The sequence below is a fragment of the Callorhinchus milii genome, unplaced genomic scaffold (assembly GCF_018977255.1).
Source record: "Callorhinchus milii isolate IMCB2004 unplaced genomic scaffold, IMCB_Cmil_1.0 Scaffold21, whole genome shotgun sequence".
NCBI lineage: Eukaryota > Metazoa > Chordata > Chondrichthyes > Chimaeriformes > Callorhinchidae > Callorhinchus > Callorhinchus milii.
This window is the reverse complement of record NW_024704762.1, coordinates 5033423-5049169: the sequence shown is the minus strand read 5'-3', so window position 1 is coordinate 5049169 and position 15747 is coordinate 5033423. Positions and strand designations below refer to the sequence as shown.

Sequence of the window (15747 nt, the reverse complement as noted above, 5' to 3'; positions counted from 1 at the left end):
AAACACACGGCCAGCAAACTGCATTTAGCCATTAGCCATTTGGATCACGGTGCGAAACGACTTGGCATCATTGGCATGGGAGGGCGACTCTCAGAAGGAGGGCAAGATTTACGAACCTTGTCAGCGAGCACATCTTCTTCGTCGGCCCATAAATTTCACGGGCTTCGGTGAAGCCAGTGTCCACAATGGGGACGTGGCAAGACCCTGTGGTGAGCCAAGGTCACCAGCACATTGAGCAGGCGGGGAACGTTACGCCCGGCGATGACATCTGACCATTGTCATGCACAATGACGACATGACCTTGACGACTCAGCCAGTAACAACAGCAGGCTCTGTGTTGTCGCCAAGTTCAAGCCAATGCAAGGCAATGCTCCATGGCCCCATACTGTATTTGGGTCCGTGTGCCAGAGAGGGGCTGGCAGAGCGAGTGACTCTCACATTGTGTTCTACTTGGCAGCCGACGGCGGCCGAGAAAACACCAGTTAGCTCAAATGTTTCCCCGAGATCGTGCCAATTCCAACAAGCCGTGAGGAATGAATTAGATCTTGTTCACGGGCACACCACTGCTGGCACCTCGAAGCAAAGCCTGATAGATGCTCCATGGGGTCCTCTGCTCTCTTTGATCTACATTCTGCATCCTGACGATCTCCCTTCTCAATACACCGCCATTCTGCATAAGAATGAATCACTTGACTCAATGCTACTCGGTCACAACATATACCTTCCTATTAAGTTGTAACTGTTCATCCATCAATTTATCTGGACAGAATTGTAACTCTTCATTTTATTCCAATACTTTTATTCCATTTTACTTTCTCAGCCTGGCCACCTCTCTCTAACGATTGCGGGATGATGAGATGCCCTTGCCAAGGTGGAGGTGTGTGATGGCAGCTTTGGGTACCTGACCTGCTGGAACTTTTCGTATCTCACTCGGCAGGCATTGGCCTGCTCCACGTTCCCTCCCTACCATATTCCCCTACCATCGGTGGTCAGGCCTTCAGCCTTTCTGCCCCCATCCTCTGGAACAAACCCTTGCTTTCCAACCATCCTGATTCCAACCCACAGCTTGGGTGCAAACCCTTCACTGTCCAGCGCCTTGGGACATCCTCCCGACATGAAAGGCACTGAATAAATGCAAGTTGTTGCTGTTGCTGTCTGGGGGACAATTCTCCCAAAACAGAGTCCAGCTAAAGAAATTATGGGCTTGCCTGTGAAGGTTGTCTAGCAGGTTTTGGCTTCAAGCTTTAAATTAGGACTCGAGCTCACAATCTAGGCTGACATGCCCCTGCAGCAACGGGTATTATCAGAGGTGTGACCTTCGGATAAGACATTAAGCCAAGGTCCCGTCTGGCTGTTCTTTTGGTGGAAGTTAAAGATAACAATGGTTAGAAACAAACGAACGTCAGGACCAGAAATGACAATAGTGGTCCATTTGATTGGTCTCAAAGTAAAGAATATATAACACAAAAAAAAAACAAGATGAAACGTTATGCTCCGGGTCTCTATGTCTCATCCTCCCCTTTGATCAATTCCTTGTTGAGGGTTTGTTTCAACTAGTTTACAAATGGCATCAACAAGACACAACAACCAGCCTTCTATCAGTGAGCAGCTTTACTGCTGCTGGCAGCAACCTTCTCAACAGATAATAGGCTAACAGTCCTTTTGGTTCTCGAACGCAGCTTTTATATTAAGAGCTTCCTTTGTTAGGCAAACCGATTGCTGGAGGAGACCAATCTTCATTGAGAATGGTTGTATTTTATCTCCCCCAGTGCTGAACTTCTCCAACGCAATCCCGAGTCGGATCTGCTATTGCGTCCGGAAAAAAGGGACCATTTAAATAATGAAAAGTGCCGAACGCAAAGTGACCGGACATGGGAATTTTGCGCCCACTGAGAAGCGAACGTTGAATATTAAGCGCTCCGAGACGCTACCTCACATAAAGGGCGCTATATAAATGCAAGTTGTTTGCTGTTGTTGTTGCTTAAGCGCCCTGGGATGATACCAGGGCCCTATATACGTTGTTGTTGTTGTCGTTGAACGCCCAACACTCAGCACCGGCCACCGAATTGGGTCAAGTGCCGGAAGCGATGCGTAATTTCGGTCATAACAATATCATGAGCTTATTGTCCAATGCCTGGATTCACGTCACCTTGTCAAGTATTTGCAAACAGAGGTTTACCAAAGGTTACTCCCTGAACAACATTAGTAGCACAAGGCAAACGGCCAGAACATCAGTCAGCACAAACATGTGTCATATGATGCTCCCTAGATAGGGAGAGATGCAGACTCACTGCTGTGCCTCTGGAGACCGGAGACATGAAGTATGAGACCAACAATCGCTGTTCACGGTTACAATATAATTTACACATATACACATAGTGCCTTTCATGTCAGGAGCACGTCTCAAGGCGCTTGACAATGCCGGCTGGGCACGTCGGTGTTTAAGAGCCTGTAGCCTCCATCCATCTGCTTCTGTTCAGTTGGACTCTGGAATGTCTCATAGGTCACCAAGAGCTGCTTGTCATTCCCAAACTTGCAGCTCCATCCCCTGCTCCCCTGGTACAGAAAGAACAGAAGCCGTCAAGGAAAGTCACAGAATCAAGCCATTCGGCCCATCAGTTTAAGATGTACGGGGTGACCAAAAAGTCATGATATCTACCCTATTATCCAGAACAAAACAAAAAAACATATCTTTAAGACTTATTAGATATTGTAATGGCATCACAAGTTTTTGGTCACCCTCTATATAAGGTGTATATGTATAATCTAATCTCACTTTCCCTCCCTCTGTGAAAAGATATTTTTCCAACCTTTAATTGCTTTTATTAATGGCCTCTCATTACCAATTAACCCACTAGTGGATACATTCTTTTACTCTTACTGTTTACACCGTCAATCATAGCCCTTCATAACTTTGTACACCTTTATCCCTCCTATCCCCACCCTCCTTGCCCTCTACCGCCTCCGATCTTCAAAGCCCAGCTCAGGTGCAAATCATTGACTGTCCAGCCCTTTGAGACGTCCTTGCGACGTGAAAGGCGCTATACAAATGTAATTTGTTGTTGTTGTTTGGGGTACAAGGTTTAACATAGGATAGACCCAGACACCCAATGAATAAAGCCAACATTACCTTGCTTACTATCCAGTGTCCTCCCGAGTATAAACACTGTGCTGGCCATCATGCCGCCCAGGGTCAGGATGGCTAAGAGAATGGCCCACCAATGAGTCTGCAGGAGAGACATAGACAAGCACAGTGAAAGAACACGATATTCACCCCAACTGTTAATTTTCCGCCCGGTCAAATCTGGATAAACCATTAAGACGGAGGGTCAAAAGATTGTGGAACATTGAGCTAAAATTCGTAAATTGACACCCCAGCCATGAGATGAAACATCTATTAATTTGGGTAATTCCCAGGACACTGGGAAAAACTCCCTTCTTCTCTTTCCCAACAGTGTCACGGGATAGGATCTTGGTTTAACGTGTCATCTAAAGTACGGCACCTACGGGCAATGTAGCACTCCTCCCAGTACTACACAGTATGGTTAGCCTAGACTGTGAACTCTAGTCCCAGTGTGGAGCATAAGCCCACAACGTCAGAGCCAGAGACACAAGTGCTACCAACTGAGCGCTTCAAACCATGTGCAGCAAATGCCTAATTAAATCAGAAGATTTCGCGTTCAACGCGAACCTCTCTGTCCAAACCACCGACCTTCATCCACTCCGCTACACCCTCAAAGTCCTCAGGGTCGAAGATGGCGTTCTTCAGTTTGGCGATGGGCCCATCGTCGTCCACAAGCCGGCAGACACTGAACACGTCACAGTAACCCTGCTTGTTCCTGCAGGGGGCGCCAGGCGGCAGCGTCAGCAAGCTCCTGTTGAAGTACTCAGCCAACAGGACAGATGAAGTGCTGGCACACGTGCCAGGATCTCCTGCAAATGCAACAGTGCTCATCAGGACTGAGCTCCAACCTCAGCACACAGTGGTCAATCAGAGTCAGAAGGTTGAGGATTCCAGCTCCACTCTGGCACTCGAGAGACGAGACATTCCAGTGTATTGCTGGGAGAGAGTGCTGGATTGTCATTGGCACCATCCTTGGGACCGTCATTAAAGCAAAGGCTCAATTGCTTGTTCAGATGCATGTCAGTCTACCTGATTCTGCAAACAAAAAATGATCCTGTACAACTCTTCAGCCATTACACCTCCAACTTTCTTCTAAAGCCACTTTGCCCCGGTGTCTCTCTACCTGCCTTCAAAAACCTCCCAAAAACACAAGGAGCGAAAAATGCAACATCTTGAGACACTGGACAATGAGAGGATTGGACCCGAACTGCAGAACTGCACCCATCAGAGAGGGGTGAGGTGAAAAAACGGCCGAAGGCATGGTCGCAAAGGAAGGTCTTGAGATGAGTCTTGAGGAAAGCAAGGGAGGGGGCGAGGTGGAGGGGTTCCAGGATAGAGTTCCAGAGTTTCCTCATCTTAAATCTTTCATTCCCTTGTTCGGCGCCCACCGTTAATACATGTCAAGCTTTTGAGGTGAAGTTTGACGTGCAAAGCTCTGCATCAACATAAGTTGTTTTGCTCCCCAAAAGGGATCCTGGCATCAATGTCAAACCACAAGGAGCTCAGGGTAATCCACAATAATCCTCCAGGCATGTTTCCCTATTCCACACACCCCTGTTTACCTAGCAGTAAATAGGAACCCGGTTGTTAGTCGAATGGTGGATAGCTTTCCGGGAATAATAATCCCTTCAAAAAAAATAAGAAAATAATAATTTGGTCATTCAATCCACGACTGTTTGTGGGACACTGCTGTGTGCAATTGGCTGCTACGTTTCACCCACAAAATACACAATCACTTCACTTTAGAGTATATTCTGTGATGCGCTTTGAGACGTCTCAACAACATGATAAGGCGCTATATCAAATGCAAGGATTATTATTATTAATAAATCAGAGTGGCCTAATTCTCCGCTAGGTTTCCCCCCCCATTGTTCGTGCATGTTGACCTACTGGCACGGGCATCCCTGGGAGACAGGATAAAATCAGGATTTTGCCATCAGTTTTAACAGCGCTGGTGCCTTTAAACGTTAAGCTGCTTCAATCCGCAGAGAATTGTTGAAGGTTTCATCGCTGTGGAATGCTGTTCACTCACCACAGGCATTAACATGCATTTCCTTTCCAAACGGTTCAGGAAACTCATTAGATCGAATCTCTTTTGTACTGTATTTTCTATCAACCTTCATCTCTGTATCGTAATTTACATTTAAGCCATTCTCCGTTTCCACATTTGCGCTTACAATATCACTCCCGGGGTTGCTCGGAGATTTGCTTTGGAATTGTTTTGAGGAAAAAGTAGAGGCGCCAGTAATTTTGTCGGAGGGCGCTGTGCTTATCAAGGTGAGGCCGCCACAACAGGGAAATTAAGTTTGTTTCCGTTAATCAGCGTTACTATCTGCATGGAAGACATTCATCCCTTCAGTCTAAGCTGGACATCAACCCAGAACCGCTGTGAGTGGGCGATCAGGATAGTGCACTGATCGCCCACTCACACTATCTTACATCCTGCCACCAGTTTTATTAAGCAAAAATTGAGTGAGGCCACAGAGAGGGCACAAAGAGTCATTCAGACGACACCGGATGGCATTACATAGAATAATAAAAATAATCCTGGCATTTGATTTTGTTCTTTCCCATATCATCGCAACCTCTCGAAGTGCTGCACAGGATTTACTGAAAAGTGTAATGACTGTGCATTAGTAGGCAAACACAGCAGCTAATTTGCACACAGCAATGTCCCACAAACAATGAAAGGGCAATCTTATCTGGGGGATTGTTGTCCAGGAGAAATTACCGTCAGTTTTCAATTAGCGCTGTAAATTGTTACGATTCACCTGAACAGACAGACGGGATCTTGGTTTAACATTATTTGGGGGGAGAGGCTGTAATAAAATGTAATAGGGCAGCCGTAGAGCAGTCTGAAAATACCCTTCATTTAATTTTACAATATTACAATACATTAAAATTACCCTAATGACAGTACTAACATGTTTTCTATGTTTTAGTGTGTCCATGTCTGTTCTTACATTTTATTGTGCTAGCCTCTCTTTCCGCCTCTCTCTGATGAGCAGATTGCATATTAAGAAGTCCATGTTTGTATAAAGTTGTGAATTTTCTATGAACCCACCTGGTGTGCTGCAGCAAAGATAGCATTTCTCCTGCATGAACACAGTCCCACAGTTGCATTCCTCCAGCCCATGCTTTACACACAGCGACTCGGAACATTGCTGCGAGAGATGAACAAAAAGGCCAGTCACTGGAGCAGGGAATCCTCCCCCCCCATTACTGTTGACTCCTGTTATCCCACTCAGCTCCTGCTAACCTTGCAAGCTAAAGCCCCAATGGGTATGGGTCCGAGCTTGGACAAGCAGCGGGAAAGCTTGCCAGACAGTGTTATCAATGGCAAGTTATGCAGTCTCAGCTGGTTAGACTCCAGCAGTTACCCCAACGCACACTCTGGGATCACCAAGCCTTGGCTCCTGCCAACCTGCGCCTAATACTTTCTCGAATTAGGAAAGCAGGAAGTGTCCCTCCAGGGAGAGAGAGAGAGAGAGAGCGAGAGAGCGAGAGCGAGAGAGAGTGAGTGCGCATTTCCATTCCAATAAACATCTGTGGAATTTCCACATGTCGATGCGATGCATGGAATTCTCAGTTTGGTTTGGAGGCTCTTAAGCACGGTGATGGGTTTCCGCATGTGTCGGACACCCGGCTGACCGAAAACAAATTAACAATCACAAACCCTCTGAAGGGGAAACGGTTTGAAGAGACTGGATCACGTTTTGCACGAATCGACACCCCACCATCGTCAAGTTGAAAATCTTACAACTTTACACCAGCCCTTAAAATTCTTGGACGTACCCTGAATGAACCCCTAAATCCACCTGAACTAAATTGGTTCAGTGTTTGTCCCCACCTGGGCAACCAACCTGGTACCAAACGTTCTCGTCTCAAAAAGCCTTACAAGTTGCAAGTCATCGACACGTACGCAAGGGGCACGTGCTATAATAAGTGAATAGGGCTCTCAGTGTGATGGACATCAGCACGAGATGTGATAACCTACCCCGTCCAGACACAGGCGTTTTCCCTTTAGACACGGGGTGTGGTTGGCTTTGGGAGGAGAGTCCGGGCACGTGGCTGACACTCCGTCACAGTAACTGTCGGAAGCACACTCGGTCTCCTTTCTGCACTGTCGGTGGCGAGCCTTCAGGACGCACTCGTGGCTGCAACAGGGACCCTGGGTCGGACTTAGAATAAGAGGGGTAAACCATAACATCAGGTTTAATATCACTGGTTGCCTGTGCAGCAGATTGGGGGAGGGGGGGGGGAAACTAATAATAATAATCATAATAATCCTTGCATTCGATATAACGCCTTATCAAGCCGTTGAGACGTCTCAAAGCGCTTTACAGAATATTTTATAGAGTGAATTGACTGCGTATTTTGTGGATGAAACGCAGCAGCCCATTGCGCACAGCGGCGTTCCCACAAACAATCGGGGATTGAAGTGACCAAACTTTTTTTTGGAGGGATTATCACCCCACGTAATTGAAGCAGTTTTAGATGTTCATCCTATGTGAGAAAGGCCCAACATGTTCAAACAGTAAGAAGGCAGCAATAATAATAATAATAACCGGCACAAACAAGATGCTGGGCTGCATTGCCAAATCAAGTGAGTTCATGTGGCCAAACTACCATCCTCTGGTCAACATGACACAAGGACAAAATGTTTCTGAATCCCTAGGGGCAATGCAAAAGAGAGCAATGCAGCTGATTTTCCCCAGTGTTGGAGGATGAGCATTGAGGAACCAACGGGCAAGTTCGGGTTCTTCTGCCTGAGGAACACAGGAAAAGAGGAAGCCTTGAGCGTAATTCCGACAACCTATTAGATTAAAGCAGGTCATTCACTTCTCCATCTTTTCTCCATGCCCTGTTATGGAGAAACATCCCGATGCCTTATCTATTCCCTTTTAAAACCACACCAATTTTTGAGTTCCGAGCGGAACTTTTCAGAACGTGAACGGAGACTGCGCTGACCCCTTTAAACGATCCGGGTGCTTGCTTCATTACACCACTTGTGATGTGCCTCCCCTCTGCGTGTAAGCAAAGAGCTCAGTTACCACGGATACAGATGCTAACCCTTTTCTCTACATTAACAAAAATGCATTTATCTTTTTAACCTGTCGCTCCATTAGATGACGTGAACTGCAGTGAAACTGCCAGCAAAAACGCGAGGTACTGTATAGTCATCCCGTTTTATAGGCATAAACACTCACACAACAAAATCCCTTGTGGCTCATTGTCTTCAGACGTACACGGAAGAAATAGCCCTCACTCAACAACAAACAGGCTCTTAGCAACTGGAGTCAGACTGCACCACCCGCTCTTTCCTTCTCTTTCTCTCTCACCTTCACTGCACGGAAGACACAGCCATTTGAGACTCGTAATACTTTGAAACTAGATATTTTTCTGAACGATGGCGAGTTTTGTTAGCGATAGACAGGACAGCTACAATGGGTGCAAAAATGCGGTACGTGGTGTGATAATCATCACGTGCCAAAAAGCACTGATCTAAGCCTGTCTTTAATTATAATAGTGATAATCCTTGCATTTGATATAGTGCCTTATCACGTCATTGAGACGTCTCAAAACCTTTCATGGAATAGACTGTGTCTATTAAAGACTAAAGTGTCTATTTTATGGATATTTTATGGACTGTGTTTTATGGGCGAAACCCGACCAGGTTTGAAATCGAGCCAAAAATCAAGGAATGTGCGTTCACCTCAAATGCCTAGAATAAATAATAATCCTTGCATTTCATATAGCGCCTTATCCACATCGATAAATGTCTCAAATGTCTCAAAGCGCTTCACAGAATACATTGTAAAGTGGATTGCAATTGTATTCTGTGGGCGAATGAACTTGACTTGAGATACTCTGGCCTGACCGTTTTCTCTCAACACAGATTAGCCCCATGGTCTGTTGCCTTCCTGCGGCTTTGAAGCAGTGATTAATTCAATTCTTCCTGCATAAAAATCAAGATAAGTTAATAGCCGCGATGATAATCTCCCCCAGTTCTGTGTGGAGCCAGAGTCTCTCCCTCTGATGGGCGGTTTGAGGTGATCGAAATGGAGATAGATGGGAAGTTAGAAAATCATTAAAGGGGAATTAAAGGGGGGGATGAAGAAAAGGGAAAGGAATTGGACTGGAATAACAAGCTTTCAAAAGGGAATTGGATAGGTACTTGAAAAGGAACTATTTGCAGGGCTATGGGGTAAGAGCGAGGGAGTGGGATTAGGCGGTAGCTCTTTCAAAGAGCATGGCACAGGCACGATGGGCTGAATGGCCTCCTTTTGTGCTGTAAGATTCTTTGATCTGCTATAAGTAATGAAATGGACTGAATGTTCTCTGCCCGTCCCTGTATTCCATATCATCCAAGAAAAAACACAACCAGGACCTTTTGTTTCCTCATGAATTTGTGAAATGCTCTCATGAAGATGCTGTCGGTTTGAAAGGAATTACCGTATTGTTCCAAAATAAGAAGACTTCGGTGAAGGTGGGGAGGGGAAGTGGTAGTAAATCTCTCCCCTCCCCCATCATTTTCATGGATCTATTTGGGGGGAATAAAAGTAAAAAGTGCAATCTACTAATTATAGCGCAGTCAGAAAACACATGTTTCATATTATCTTAGAATAATGTTGCAGTACATTGAGTAACGGTGATAACACATTTCTAAAATAATGGCAATTTAGAGCATTCCCCCTGGCTATTATTACATGATAGTATATCAGCCCTTCCCTCTTTCTCTCTCTGACGCTTGCTCAGAATCGTTCTGCCTCTCTCTCTGTCCCTCTAACGTTCTCTATGTACAGTATATCTTTCTCCTTTGCTCTCTCTTCTCTAACTCTTTCTCATCTTCTTTCGCTCGCTCGAACTTCCTATCCCTGTCTGCGCATGACTTTCTCTGTCACTCTGACTTTCTATCTCTCCCTATCTGTGTATAACGTCCTGTCTCGCTTTTTCTCGGGTAAAAACGCAGTAGCTTTGGCTGTTTCTTTTCTCTCTCATTGCTCCCCTCCCGCTTGTCCGTCTGAGTTGCTGCCGCAAGTACTGACTACTTTTCCCTGCAGTGCAGAACAGCAAACGTCAGCAGCAGATAGACCATGATGACGCCATTCTGCGTGGCGGGAATAAAACTCGTGATACTCCCATTGCCAAACTCTCGCAATCTGCTGTCAGGCTGCCTAATCCACTGCGAACGGGGAGTCCTGTAGCTCAGTGGTTAGAGCACTCGCCTCGCAAGCGAGAGACCTGGGTTCGATTCCCGGCAGAGCGAAACCTTGGGCAAGTTTCCTTACTCCACGCTCCTGATAATAATCCCTCAAGGAAATAAATAAATAACATAACAATTTGGTCAGTCAATCCACGGCTGTTTGTGGGACGCTGCTGTACCCAATTGGCTGCCGCGTTTCGCCCACAAATCTACAGTCAATTCACTTTACAGGATATTCCGTGAAGCGCTTTAAGACGTCTAGAAGAAGTGAAAAGCGCTGTATCAAATGCAAGGATTATAATTTATTATTAATATCCCAGTTAGAAAGAAGAAAGAATTTGCATTTTCATACGCCGCATAACATTGGAATATCTCATAACTTCATTATAATCATTGTCATATGTGCAGATGTATCTCTGGCTCTGGTTCCCACCAATTAAGAGCAAAGCTCCCTGAACTCAGTCCCATTGGACCCTTCCATGTCAACTGCTTTTCTCTCATTCTCCATCTGGAGAGAGAAAGAGAGCTTTACCTCGATGGGGTTATCCCAACATTCCCATCAGGAGTGAAAAGGCCATGTTAGAACTACAGGACCTGTACGTTGTGATAGGCACCTTCACCGCTGCCACAAAGGCTCCACATCAGTGCCCATCTCTTTGTGTCCTTCCACTGGCGAGCGAGAGAAAAGATCATTAAACGACTGCGAAGCTGGGGGTTAATAATAATAATAATAATCCTCACATTTGATGTAGCGCCTTATCACATTGTTGAGAGGTCCCAAAGGGCTTCACAGAATATACTGTAAAGTTGTCTCTAATTTGTGGGTGAAACACAGAGCAGTGTCCCACAAACAGTTGCGTGTGAAGTAAGGAAACTTGCCTAAGGTTTCGCCCCGCCTGGGAAAGTCAAACCCAAGTCCTCTCGCTTGCGAGGCGAAACCCTGCACTACGGAAACCCACATCACTGGGAATAACATAAAATCGCAACGCAGAAATGGGAATGCCAGAGAGGGAATGGAATGATTGAACTTGTCAGATTCCCACCAAATGCAAGGGAGGGCGATAATTGAGCCTGGACAGTGCTGTAAGGATGGGAGGAAAGCAGCTGGGAATCACAGGAGATCTGGGCTGCAGGCCAGTGAACGGCAGTCAGCAGGGAAGAAACTGAGTGTGGGAGTCAGCAGCAAGACCTGCATTTAGAACTGATCAGTCCTCTCCAGCCTCAGTTGATGCAACTCGCTGGTTTCCCACTATGGAAAGGAATCGCCCACAAAATATACAGTCGATTCACTTCACAGTATACTCTGTGAAGCGCTTTGAGACGTCTCGAAGACGTGATAAGGCGCTGTGTCAAATGCAAGGATTACTATTGTAATCGTCTGATATTCTCTGCACCTCTCACTGGAACACTGATATTTTCACCCTCATCGTAAATTTTGTGTGCCTGGTTGATTAGATCTGTATGTGAATGCATTTGTGTTATTATTATTATTATTATAATAATAATGATCAGAATTCCTGGCTGATCCCGACCAGGTTTTCTTTAATTCCACGCAAGAGTCCACGCGAAGCGATTATTTAAAGAGTTGATATGAAAGTTTCCCGATGGGTTGGGTTTCTGATGCCGGGTTCCTTACCTGCATCGCTTCCCTGGCTTCAGTCGACAGGAAGCCCCCTGCATGTGGCCAGCGCCGAAACAACACGGGTCATCTCTATTCTCCCCGACGTCGCACTGTTCCCCCTCCTCGACGATCCGGTTCCCGCAGATCGGGCTGTCGTTTTCTGCGGAGCAGGGATCAAAAGGTTGTCTTTTTATTATTAATAATAATAATAATAATTTGTGTTTGACTTCAGTGGTATCTGGTCCTCCCCCCTTGCCCTTCCCAAGTGATGCATTACTTACAATGACATTGATTACAACTGCTGCATCGAAACAAGCCGTTCGGCCAATTAGTCCCTGCCGGTATTTACACTCCACGTGTTCCTCCACCCAACTCAATCCCCTTTCCCTATCTCCCTCCCATACGAGAACAACGGCTTGCATTTATGTAGAGCTCTTCACGTGGGGTAGCGTCTTGGAGCGTTGATCAATGGGGAAGTTTGATGCAAAACCGGGAAGAAACGTGAGATGACCAAAGGCACGGTCGAAGAGGAGGGTGTTCTGGGGTGCTACCCTGTGTGAGGGGCGCTATATCAATGCAAGTTGTTGTTGTTGAAAGTCTTCAGCCAACAGGCTTCTACAGCCTACAGGAAGCCTCCCCCTTGTGTGGCTAGCACCATTGCAAACCCCTCTCTTCCCTTCTCCCTCACGCCCAACATGATTCAATTGGACAAATTCATCCATCGCATCCACAAGAGTGATCTCGAGGATCTAGCAATCCAGCTCATGTTCAATCATAAAAATATTTCTGTGCCTATCAAGCAATGCATCTATTGTGCTGCACATATCATTGGAACTTTCCAAAACCCGGTGGGAATCATGCTTTGTCCCATGCTATACATTGCCACCTAGTGTTCCACAGTTTCTCCATCAGCACATTTTTCTCTACTGTACATGTGATTTCAACAGTGATGAAAACAGAGTTCGTTTCAGAGATAAATTCTCATCAGTTTCCTTGCCCTCCGGCAACTGTTTGCTAAGGTGTTTCTCTCAGAACCTCTGAGAAACCTTCATTCACTTTTCTCCCTAGAAGGTCCAGTCCTTCTAACAGAAAGTTGGCTTCTGGCAAACTCAACATCCTTTAGCTCCTTTAACTCATCTTGGCAGACATCACCCCTCTTTGGCTCCAATCTGTTTTACCACGGACCCCATTTTTCATTCCTTCCAATGATTATTGTCTCAGGCAAGACCTAAAGCCATCCTGGTGGCGCAAAGCCTTAGGCAAGTTTCCCTACTCCATATGTCTCTATTTACCTAGCAGTAAATAGGGACTCGCTTGTTAGTCGATTGGCGGATTGTTTTTCGGAGGTAATAATCCCTTCAAAAGAACATTTATAATAATAATAATAATTATAATAATAAACTCAATCCACGACTGTTTGTGTGACACTGCTGTGTGCAATTATCTGCCGCATTTCGACCACAAAATATACAGTCATTGCACTTTACAGTATATTCCGTGAAGCGCTTTGAGACATCCTGAAGACGTGATAAGGCGCTATAGCAAATGCAAGGATTATTATTATCCTCCGCCTTTCACCGTCTTATCAGTCTCTCCAATACCTCTCTCAAGATTTATATGGAGTGTAAACACTGGCATGAATGAGTTGGGCTGATTGGATTTCTGTCGCGGGCAGAGGTTTGCCCGAGGTGAGCACTCGGACTGATTGAGCGCGCGCTTCCTTCTCACCCGAGAAGCACTCGTCTTTCTTTGCCTTCAGGAGTTTGCTGATGCTCCGGATGCTGCAGGGAGAGAACCTGTTGTTGTTGTATTGCCGGCCATCAGACGCATGAGGGAACATCAGGAAGTTACCACCTTTCCCTTGGAGGCTCGACGATTCCGGTGGGATGCACTCCTCGCCCAGGTCGTGCTTGAAAAGATAGCAGTTGACTGTGTGACCAGGACCGATCTTATTACAGGGGAGACAAACCGAAGCCAGACCCGACGTGTAATGGGAAGATTGGAATCCCAACACCGAGGGGCGATAGCTGGAATTCAGTGCACGTGCCCAACAGCCAATTGGCTTGTTCCCTGAGCACAGTCACACAGCTCCCCCGCTATATAGCCGCCTTCCGGGTCTTCAGGTTGGCTCCGATATCATTTCTTGTACTACGCAAAACAGGAAGCGACATTGGCAGTGCCTGACGACCCGGAATGTCAACCATTCGTTTAACAACAACAACGACAAATTACATTTGTATGGCGCCTTTCACGTCAGGAGGACGTCCCAAGGCGCTGGACAGTCAGGGATCAGGAGGAGTGGAGGGCGGGGAGGGTAGGGGTAGGACAATGATTGAAGGCGTGGTCAAAGAGGAGGGTCTTCAGACAGATCTTGAAGGAGGCAAGTCTTTAGCGCAGGAAGCTGAAATGGCTGACTTAAGGGGCATCCCAGGTCCCTGCTAAACCGGCTTCTTAAAAAAAGTTGCTGAAAATACGTCTTCAAAGTTCAACCCATATTTATTTCACAATTCTGGAGACTCTAAAATGCTAAGAAGATAAGAATAAATCAAGTCTAGAGACTCAGATGGAATTTCTCCCCCAAACATGTGTTGAAGTAGCGATGAATCACCACAGCCAATCTCCGCAAACCTTTAAGGATTAATCACATACAATATTCCACCCCCCACTCCCCCCCGAATCGGGCTGACAATAACCTGCTGTTATTGTCACACGGGTACTCACCAGTGATCCCAGACTGTGGCCCAATTCGTGAGCCAGGACAATGTGAACTAGCCGCAGAGGGAGATAGTATGCGAATCTCTGCAGCGTGATCAGGCCTGTGTTCAGCGTAACCTCAAATGCGCTTTTGTCACTGGGTCCGTATCGGGAACAAATCCCACCGTAATTCCCTGCAGACAAGAGAAGGTGTTGTATTTTTCAGCGATTGCACAGTGGCACAGTTCAACCAAATGGGCTGAACCCACCTCCATCGTCCACAAATCCCTTCTGATGTTGTTCCTTGTGCTATTTAACACAGGGAAAATGTTAATAATAATAAAGATCTTTGCATTTGTTATGGTGTCGTTGAGACGTCTCAAAGCGTTTCACAGGGTATAATGTAAAGAGGATTGACTGTGTATTTTTTAGGTGAAACACGACAGCCAGTTGTGCACAGCAGTGTCCCACAAACAGTTGTGGATTTCTTTTAGGGAAAGCGATCTGTCAATCGACTAACAAAGAGGTTCCTGTTTACTGCTTAGGTAAACAGAGTAAGGAAGCATGCCTAAAGGTTTCACCCTGCCCGGGAATCGAATCCAGGTCCTCTCACTTGTGAGGCGAATTCACTAACCACTACGGGATTCCCTGGGATGGGTTAAGGTCCACAGCAAATTTTATCCCCAATGTAGCCGTGAAACCATTCCAAATGACATCGAAGGTATCAGCATCAAAACAGCAGTAACAGATGCTGAAATCTGTACCCTGGCAACAATCCTCCCGATTGATTAATTATTCGCCTCATGGCTGTGTGCGGGACCTCCCTGTGGGCAAATTGGTTGCCATGCTTGCCTACAAACGCACTCAGTATACTCAACACTATGCAATGTGAAGTGCTTTGAGATGCTTTGACTTGGTAAGGTGGCATCAAAGCACAAGGTCTTTCTTTCCAGCTCTCTCTAAGTAGCGACTGTTTTCACTGAGGCTGTTTAATGGGATTTCCAGAGACTGCGTAAAGATCTGGCGGCTATTTTTAGTGGTCACGCACTGCGAGTAACAAACAAAACTAGGAGGGGGCTGGAATGCCTGGTGCTATCTTTT

The 15747-nt window shown here is 46.1% G+C and overlaps 1 protein-coding gene across 1 annotated transcript in view; it reads right to left on the bottom strand.

Annotated features, from left to right (window-relative positions):
* Nucleotides 1–2394: 2394 nt before the first annotated feature.
* The window catches only part of si:ch1073-396h14.1 (disintegrin and metalloproteinase domain-containing protein 10), a 31987-nt gene continuing 18634 nt past the window's right edge, over nt 2395–15747 (bottom strand). The window contains exons 9-16 of the mRNA XM_042342849.1: nt 14674–14840; nt 13681–13861; nt 11968–12112; nt 7122–7305; nt 6189–6288; nt 3713–3933; nt 3131–3227; nt 2395–2556 (exon numbers count right to left, since the gene is read on the bottom strand). Coding sequence (XP_042198783.1) covers nt 2522–2556; nt 3131–3227; nt 3713–3933; nt 6189–6288; nt 7122–7305; nt 11968–12112; nt 13681–13861; nt 14674–14840 — 1130 coding nt within the window. The 3' untranslated portion in view covers nt 2395–2521. The remainder of the gene's footprint in view (nt 2557–3130; nt 3228–3712; nt 3934–6188; nt 6289–7121; nt 7306–11967; nt 12113–13680; nt 13862–14673; nt 14841–15747) is intronic.